Consider the following 9,891-nt stretch of genomic DNA (forward strand, 5'->3'; position numbering starts at 1 on the left):
ATATTTTTTTTTACTTTATTGTAAATTACACGTATAATCACCAATTTACACTTAATTAATTACATTAATTACGCTTCAAGAGTTACGTCTGATTACCACGATGTACGTCGGTTTAACTGATGGCTTCGGATTAAACGAAAACCATAACTAATGACTACTAACGATGACGAAAAAAACGTGACTAATAAATCAAGTGATCAATCGCATCTTTGGAAATGTTTTCGAAACGACATTGCAATCACAAGACACTTCCACACGGCTTACAAACAGTCTCCAGTTTCAACTGTTGCTGTTACTTACTAATTCTGTACCCCCTCTCGCCATCTCCGGCTGTTACTTCCTAATCCTACACCCCCCTCGCCCATCTCTGGCTGTTACTTCCTAATCCTACACCCCCCTCGCCCATCTCTGGCTGTTACTTACCGATGGCGCACTCCCTGACGCTGTCGAAGCTCAGTCCGAGACCCACGACCTCCCCCTCTCCTCCTCCTCCCGCGTCCGCGCTATCGGATGCGCTCTTGTTCGCGCGGCGATTCCGCACGCCGTCGCCGACGGCGCCAAAGTGCGCCACCACCAGGTTGCGCACCGCGTCCTCGAGAACAGGCCACGTGGTGGCGCCACTCACCGTCACCGTGCCGACGACGACGGCTGTGTCGGAGTAGCCGCCGGACGCCGTGTCGTCGAGCTCCATGGCAACGACGCAGACGCGATCCTCGCTGCTCTCTGCAAGCGCAAAAACACGGTGCTGCCATCTAGCGACGATAAACACAAGCTTACGCGCTCGAGAAAATAATTTTATTGTAATTTATTGTTGATAAAAATGAATAATAAATTGGAGCTTTGCGTCGGCAGATGGGAAGGGTGCTGCGATCTATTTACAACAAAATCTAGATTGTGTAAAAATTATGTGTTAAACACATGAGCATCGCACGCACCGATGTCATTGAGCAGCTCTCGGCAGGTTGGCGAGGCGATGTCCAGGGGGCGCTGTCCAGCCTTGCAGCGATCTTCGAGACGCACGAGGTTGTGAGCATGAAGCACCTCTAGACACTCCTGTAATAATTATATACAGACATGTACGTGTGTGTGCGTGCGTGTGTGCATGAAGCACCTCTAGACACTCCTGTAATAATTATATACAGACATGTACGTGTGTGTGTGTGCGTGTGTGCGTGCATGAAGCACCTCTAGACACTCCTGTAATAATTATATACAGACATGTACGTGTGTGATGTGTGCGGTGTGCGTTTGCATAAAGCACCGTTCTAGACACTGCCTTATTAATTAAACCAGACATGCTGCGGGTGGGTGCCTGCGATACGTGTGCGTGACGTGCGTGTGTGCGTGGTGCCTGCGTGGTGCATAAGGCGAGCCTAAATAGACAACCCTGTAATAAAATAATATCAGGACGATGTACGTTGTGTGCGTGTGGCGTGCATGAGCAGCCTCTAGACACTCCTGTAATAATTATAACAGACATGTACTGTGTGTGTGTGTGTGCATGAATCACGCTCTAGACACCCTGTAATAATTTATACTATTCAGACATGTACGTGTGTTGCGTGCGTGTGTGCGTGCATAAACACCTCTCGACAGCAGGGAACTGTAATAATTTATAATAACAGACATTAGGTGTGTTGTGTGTGTGCATGAAGCACGGCCCTAGAAACTCCTGTAATAATATATACAGACATGTACTTGTGTGTTCGGTAGCGTGTAGCGAGAAGCACCTCATAGACACTGCCTGTAATAATATAAATACAGACATAGTATCCGTGTGTGAATGCGTGCGTAAGTGAGCATGGAAGGCACCGTCTAGACACTTCTGTAATAATTAATATAACAGACATGGTTACGTGTGTGTGCGTGGTGTTGCGTACGTGCGTGTGTGAGCACGAGCACCTCAGACACTCCTTACTCATAATACAGACATGCACGTGTGTGTGCCATGCCGTGCCCGGTGTGCACGTGTTACTTGTGCATACTACAAGCATGATATATATGATGGTGTGTGTGTATACATGTCCCAATTCAAACGCCATGTGTTAATGTCACTCATAAGAAACCTTTAGAGCGGTCGTGTTCTCCCATTGCTCCTCTAAATATAACGCCGCCACGCACCGACAACCAGGATTCTGTTCACGCCCGCAACGCGACGGCTACGGGCACGCACCAATATGTATAAGAAGCATAAATCTCTCACACCATAACCGTGAGGCATTACATTCGTATTGTTATCCCTGAGAGCCTATAGATGGAGCCACTGTCACCCCATGGTTGTTACCTTGGAGGAGAGCCGCGCCGCTATGTGTGTCATCGTGTTGCCGCTGTTGTCGACGAGCTCGCCAATAGAGGGCGCTCTCTCTGGCGAGCGGCGCGACGCGGGAGTCGTCGAGTCAGAGACGCTCAGCTGTTTCACGGCCGTTTTCTCGGGCGATTTCCGATATGGACTCCGATACGGAATGAACCTGGAAGAGGAGCAAAGGGCTTGCAGTCTCCGAAATGGAATGGTGCAAGATGGAACTTGACTAGGACATTCTTTTCTAGTGCCGGAAGATGTCAATAGGGGGCGCCATACAACGAATTAGTACAGTATGTGTTACGTACTTAGATAAATAGATAGATAGGTGGAAAGATAGATAGATTAAAAGATAATTAGATAGATAGATAGAAAAATAGATTAATAGATTGAATGATAGTTAGTTAGATAGATAGATGGATAGATACTAAAATAGATACGCACACAGACAGAAAGACAGATAGATAGATAATAGGTTTTGCGAGTAAAATTTGGCCAAAATAGCATACGCCGATATAAAATTGAAGTTGTTAACATATTTACAATTGCAACTTCATAGTACGCGCACATCATAAACGCAAAATAAAACTAGACAGAGTGCACTCACGGAGAGTGCATACCTCCGCCAGCGACATACGCCATACGACTCACGAATACACGAATAACCCACGATATACGCCAGCGTACTGACATGTACACGCTGGCTTGCTGGCTTGCTGCTCGCTCGCTCGTAGCAGCCGCTCGTTGCTGCTGCTCGCTCACATGTACACGCTCGCTGGCTCGCTGGCTGACGCGCTAATATCGATCGCGCAAACACACGAACACACGAACACACGCACACACGCACACGAGAGCGAAAACATAACCTCCTCCAACTGCGTTGGGCGGAGGTAATGACCAGTAGCTTACACATCGTCATCATTAGTAAGTACTTCACGATCGCGATCTTCACATATTCGCAATCTCACACGTACTTGTCGGGGGACTTGCGATGCCAGGGTGCGTGAGCGCTGAACAGCGGCAGCTGCTTCGTCCGCCGAATCACCACCTCCAAGCATTCCGGCTGGTCGTCCTGTATCGCCGAGTGCAGCGGAGTGGCGCCCTCCTGTGACGATAGCGAGAAGCGTTAGCGACGGCAACACATTGCTTTCAACCCTCTATCTCGTCTTCATGTACATGTATACACCGGGTTTTTTTTCTTTCACAATTTTAGATAATTCTAGCTTTATTTGTTTTAAATCTCGACCCTATTGTACTTCCTGTTCTTTAAAACATTGTATGTTTTTGATCCGAGTTATTGGAAAGTTATTCTTGATCCCATTACTTCCAAATATTGACACGATTCGACATAATACAAATAATGCCATTCAATTCATACACCACCGAACAATGATCCCTAATTCTCACCAAAGCACACCCTCCCTCTTCACATCTGCCCGAGTATCATGATTCACACCCCTCCCCCTCCCATTAAACCTTGTTCCCACCCCCTTTCTAAAAACCTATTGCCACCCCCACCCTCCCACTCAGTGAACACTGCTCTCCTACCTTGTCTTTCACTATGCACGCAGCTGGCGCCGCCATTAGTAGCTGTTTCACACACTCGAGGGCGCCGGCGGACGCGGCAAGGTGAAGAGGCGTCTGTCCGTTAGCGTCCTGCATCGCGGCGTCTGCCCCGCGGTCCAGCAGCAGCCGCAGACACCTGCGGTTAACGAACCACACCTGTTAACGAGCTGCTGTCTACCTGGCAGGTACACCTGTTAGCGACCTGCATCGCGGCGTCTGCCCCGCGGTCCAGCAGCAGCCGCAGACACCTGCGGTTAACGAACCACACCTGTTAACGAGCTGCTGTCTACCTGGCAGGGACACCCGTTGGCGACCTGCATCGCGGCGTCTGCCCCGCGGTCCAGCAGCAGCCGCAGACACCTGCGGTTAACGAACCACACCTGTTAACGAGCTGCTGTCTACCTGGCAGGCACACCTGCTGAATGACTATCACGCTGTTTACGAGACCATATTTATAAAATGACAAATTTGCACGAAATAAAATTTCATACAATCGCACCATGTTTATCCACAAACTCTTACCCATCAGGGAAAAAATGTAAAATTTATTTTTCGAGGGCTACTTTTCGAGCTCGCGTGCATGAAAATAGCACTCTGCTCAATTTGTTGCTGCATTGACCCTTCTATGCAAATTTCCGGTGGCATCTTGTTTGGTCAGTTGTCGGGCTAAATCGCCCCGAGCTCCCTGTGTATTTTTTTACAACTCACTGTTAGCGAACATTATCCTATGAATTGGCGATAATATATAATAATATAAATAATATAATAATAATATCATGTTTGCGTATTGTCTTAGCGATAACTTCATGATTAGTTCAACATCCAAAGATGATGAGAAACGATAATATCAGAATCTAACGATCCAAAGATCAGGATTACGTAAGCATCTAAAGATATTACTCGATAGCGTAGATATCTAAAGAACATAATCAGCATCAACATTTAGGTCATATTCGAAAACCTAAATAAACTAACAGTTTTATGAGATGAAGAGTACTTAAAATAATTATTGTAATTTAACTACTTGCAATTAAGATAGAATGACCTTAATAATGAATAAATGAATTAATTACCGGGTACCGAGTAGATTTGATGCAATATGTCCGTACAAGCGGTTTTCGGAGAAGAACTCAGTTGTGCTCAGCGCGAACGAAACAGTAAATTCCCGCCGCGATACAGGTGCGATGATCTCGGGGGCGAAATCAATTCGCATTGCAAGAGGATCTATTCACTGTGTGTTGTCTGCGTTGGGCGGCGGTGCTTCGTAGGGTGTGCCGTACTGTTGGTTGGTGATCCGCTATATTGGCGTGGATGTGGAGAGCTGAGTTTGACTCCATTTGTGTGAGTTCTCGTGCTGTTGACTTTACTCGTCTGCGGGGGGCCCTGCCTTCGGTTCTGATGTTCTACGCGCAAACAGTTTTCGCTGGAATAGCACCAAGTATCGCGCGGTAAGCCACTGGGATGTTGTGTGTAGCGTAGTGTGGCTGGATACATATTTGGATTTGATTTCAAGCTTCATTGCCCATTGTCTCGCTTCTCACGCGCGCTTGCCGTCGTCCTCCTCTCTCTTCTCTCGTCTCGCAATTCTCTTCTCCCTGTCCGCTCTCCCTCGTGCTCTCGCTCTCCTAGTCTTCACATTCTGTCGTCTCATGTTCCATGTCATGCTCGGTTGTCTATATTCCCACCTGATCTGCCCTCGGGTCTCTCTCTCGCCTCACTTAATTCTCTGCTCGTCTGTCTCTCTACTATCTCTCTTCTCTCTTCTCTTCTCTCTCCTCTCTCCCCTCCATCTCTCTCTCCTGGCCCCTCTCCCTACCTTTGTCTCCTCGTGCCTCGTACGATCTGTTCGGTTGGCATTGTTCTTGAGAGGCATGTGAGCATATAAGCATGGTGTTCATTGGAATAGTCCCTATGGAGTGCGAGTATTTGACGATCCAAGGCGCTGGATTCATGCTATGACAGCGCTGTTGCAGTTTTCTTCTACTGTCAAACCGGTGTGCTGTCAGTCAGCTGCAATCAAACAAACAACCAGTAAGTACAAACAAACAAACACCATATACAAATCAATTGTTTGAACAAGTATCAACGTCAGTTAAACGAAATCAACCATAAGCTAAAGCCACGCTGGAGAGCACAGACGATGTTGCAATACAAGGGCTAATGGGGTTTTTTGAATACGAGACAGGTAATCACCTGTGCCCATGTGGTAAGAGTTCGTGATTTATAGATGATCAGGTCGAGATCTGTACGTCAGTGTGTTAGCTACTTTTTTAAAAAGTTCATTTAAGTATATCATCTTCATCGTGAAAACCCTATTTCACTTAAGAACGTCGTACTGTTTGATGTGATACCATTTTTATATGAAGCATTTGTGCAAAAATTATCGATATGAGTGGGAAGGAGCTGCTCCATTCTGTCTCCCTAGAATTGAATAATATTATCTTGTACATGAAGGAGGAAATCAGTACCTAAGAGTGATGTCAGCAAACCTCCTAGTAGATTTCATGGTAAATACTGCTACATCCAGCTTTAATCAATAAACAAGAAGTTAGTTGTCGTGTTCTCGTTCATGTGAACTCGGCAACGTTCTGCTTGCATGTGCGAGGCACGCTGTAATGCTTATTTAACGAAGCTCCGGCATATTGTTAATTTTTACCTTTTAACATGTCGACTGAAAATCGTTGAATACATGTTAATTGTTTATTGATTGCGCTTTGACATTTTCTACAAGATGTAACTGCACAGCAAGAATCCAATTATAGTGTTATCATAATAACGGATTTCTATCGATGGTGCACGAAACCACCCGCCACACAAATTACAAGAGGAATGACTGTAGGCAACAACCACAACCAACACAACAACAACAACAACAACTAGTACCTAACCGAGCAGAACATCTCAATCCAAACCACACAGGCAAGCACGTGTTTATCTAACATCTGTATGCGCCAAAATATTGTATGTAAAGTAAACCACTGACTTTTTGAAAGCCTACCGCCATATTATATATCCATGCATGCTGCGAATGACCTTTCACTAGGAATTTTGAATGAGATAGTGGATATCTGCTTCGTGCAATATTATCAACTCGATCACAACAAATTATTAGCATACCAACACGTTCGTGTAGCAGTGGTATTCTACGAGACATTCGCTTCGCCACACAACTAATGCATGCAGCCTAAAGAAGCATAGTGCAAGAAGACATTCTATAATACCATCTCCTTAGCGTCGGTTCTCCATAACAATCTGAAAGAAAAACGCAGTGCTGCCTTTCGAGGAAATTGGTAAAGAATCGAAAAGCGCGAACTAACCAGCAATACTACACGACGATCCTAACGAAAACGCAACACTGCCATACAAACAGAGAATAACGACAAGCGCGACACATGACACAAGCTGACAACATCACACAAACCATCAAGATGCACCACGGCGCGCAACGCACGCAGCACGCACGCAGCACGCATGACGCCAGCGACGCAACACACGACACTACACCTTCACATAGCCCTACAGGATGACAACAACCACAGTGGTGACTAAGCCGTGACAAGTCACAATCGCAGCCAGTGGTACAACAACCACAGTGACAAAGCTGGTGGACAAGCACAATTCGCAAGCCAGGGTGACATACAACCACAGTGACAAAGCTGTGACATAGCAAAATCGCCGAGCCAAAGGGTGACAACAACCACAGTGACAAAGCTGGTGACAAGCACAATCGCAGCCAGGGTGACAACAACCACAGTGACAAAGCTGGTGACAAGACAATCTGCGATGCCAGGGGTGATAACTCGACAAGCAAGCAACTCGTACGACGGTGACGGAAGGTCACGGATGACAACGATCGTGGGGTTTGTGACACTTCACTACGGCAACAATCGCCTCTCTTGCCAACTACAAGGATATGAGATCGTGCAATCACACTCTACACTGGCTAGACATCACACGGTGAGAGTTCCAAGCATTTACTCCATGCATTCACAGCGCGACTTCGCTACACTTGCCAGATAACATGGTGATCGTTCAAGCAATCGCTCCATGCATTCGCTACACTTGCCAACTAGCACGGTGAGACTGCACATGCTTTCTCACAAATTGTCTCACAAAGGGAGAGATAGTGATCCGCTAGGGACGGCTCTGATTGGCCTTAATTTTGTCCTCTTATTTATTGTTTATTATTTTTTGCTAATGTTTGTTTTATTGTAGAATTATGTTTAGGGGTTACGATTATGGTTAGGTTGAGGGTTAAGGGATAGTAGGGTTAGATACGGGTTTTAGGTTCTGATATATGTCACAGACACACTCAAATAATGGCCCAATTAGCATATCACATCTCCCCTGAGACCTACTACTTCTCACGGTACGTGCATGCGCTACGCTCGATAGCTACACCTACACACAGCTTCACCGCATCCATGATTACCTGTCCAGGGTACGTTACAGGTGGCATTATAGAATCATCACCACCACGATAGTTCGAGTTCGATTTGTGCCAAATTCCCTCGTTAGTGAATCGTTGTCACATATTGAGATCAACCATCTTCTCTCAGCCAACTCGACAAAACTCTCTCCTCTTCTAATTGGCTACGAGACCCAAGAATGACCAAACCAAAAATGACCTAACCCAACAATTACCTTTCCTAACAATGACCTCACCCAGCAACGACCTAACCGATAGCAATGACCCTCACTAAACAATGACCTAAACAAGCAACGACCTCAACAAACAATGACCTCGATGCCGAGCAACAAAGCCCTACAGCTCGATAGCAATGACCTCACTAAACAATGACCTAACAAGCACGACCTCAACAACAATGACCCTAACGCAGACCACCTCAAAACAGCCAAAATGCAGGAGGAGCAAACGCTTTCTCTCTATCGAGACAATCCGTAGTACGAGACCCACTAACACAGACCCCGCGACAGAGATGCGTGGAACAGCCGGAAACCATCCCAGCATTCGACGGTTAGTCAGTGAAACAATAACGGAGCCGTGCACACCGAGTTTCGACAGTTAGACGAGTCGGTTTTTCGCCGGTTAGTAAACAAACACACAGACAGACACGGGGGACGCGAAATCGCTCGCGCTGTTAGTGCTGGTTAGTCCGAAAACGACGGCGGGGTCGCCGCGGCGACGAACGCGCGCGTCGCGATTTACCTGTAACCATGGATACGAGCAGCTGCTGCAGGTCCGCGAGCTCGGGCCCGAAAATGTCGAGATTTTCTTCGCCCTCGAGGTGGCGCCCCCACTCCACCCCCTGCGCGGCTTCGCGCATGCCAGTCCGCCGGCCTATCGGCTCGCAGTCCGCCGGTGCGCCCGCTTCCGACACCGCGGCGCAGGGGCGACGCCGGCTTCGCGCAGCAATGATCGGACAGGAGGAGTCTGCGAACGTCGCGTGGCTGCTGCCCGCCGCCACCTTCAGCACGGCTTGTTGGCGAGCACGGGGCGGCAGCGCGCCGCCCCAGCCCGCGCCCCCGCCGACCCGTGGCTCTCGGGCGGAAGCTTCGGGGGGACCGCGGCGACGACGGGCGACGCCAGCCGCGACAGGTCCGCGAAACGCTCGCGGCTTCCCGCGCTCGCGTCGCGACATGCGAAGGGGGCGCCAAGCCAAGTCGTCGGTCGGCGTCTTCGCGCCGGCAGCCACCCGCCAGGCCTCAGTCGTCGCGGTCGTCGTCGCGTCGCGGCGACGGGATGCAGCGCGGCGTGGCCTTGCTGGCGATCGGTGCGTGACGCGTGCCGCTCCGCTCGGGCGGGTGCGTGACGAAGCTTACGCTGCACCACGCTCGCCTCAGACGCAGGCGGGCTCCCCCGCCCGCCATCGCCGGGGTCCCCGCAGCGACGCGCGACATATCCGTCGCCGACCCTCTGTAGGGCTTCGACGCGACGCACGAGGCCGGCGCCCGCGCCGCCTTCCCTTCCTCCAGCGTGGCGCGTGCGGCGCGATTCGGACGGGAGCTGTGCCGCCCTTTCTCGCCTCGTCCATCATTACCTTGGCGCGACCACTCGCCGCGCA

General features: G+C 48.9%; 1 protein-coding gene across 1 annotated transcript in view; it reads right to left on the reverse strand.

Moving 5' to 3' along the window:
• The window catches only part of LOC106817990 (cortactin-binding protein 2-like), a gene marked incomplete in the record, with an annotated part of 25,854 nt that extends 21,856 nt beyond the window's left edge, over positions 1-3,998 (reverse strand). Inside the window, 5 exon segments of the mRNA XM_014822694.1 lie at positions 424-723; positions 936-1,053; positions 2,285-2,468; positions 3,274-3,404; positions 3,848-3,998. Coding sequence (XP_014678180.1) covers positions 424-723; positions 936-1,053; positions 2,285-2,468; positions 3,274-3,404; positions 3,848-3,961 — 847 coding nt within the window.
• Between the last annotated feature and the right edge of the window lie 5,893 nt (positions 3,999-9,891).

Source organism: Priapulus caudatus, unplaced genomic scaffold (genome assembly GCF_000485595.1).
Source record: "Priapulus caudatus unplaced genomic scaffold, Priapulus_caudatus-5.0.1 Scaffold1965, whole genome shotgun sequence".
Classification (NCBI taxonomy): Eukaryota; Metazoa; Priapulida; class Priapulimorpha; order Priapulimorphida; family Priapulidae; genus Priapulus; species Priapulus caudatus.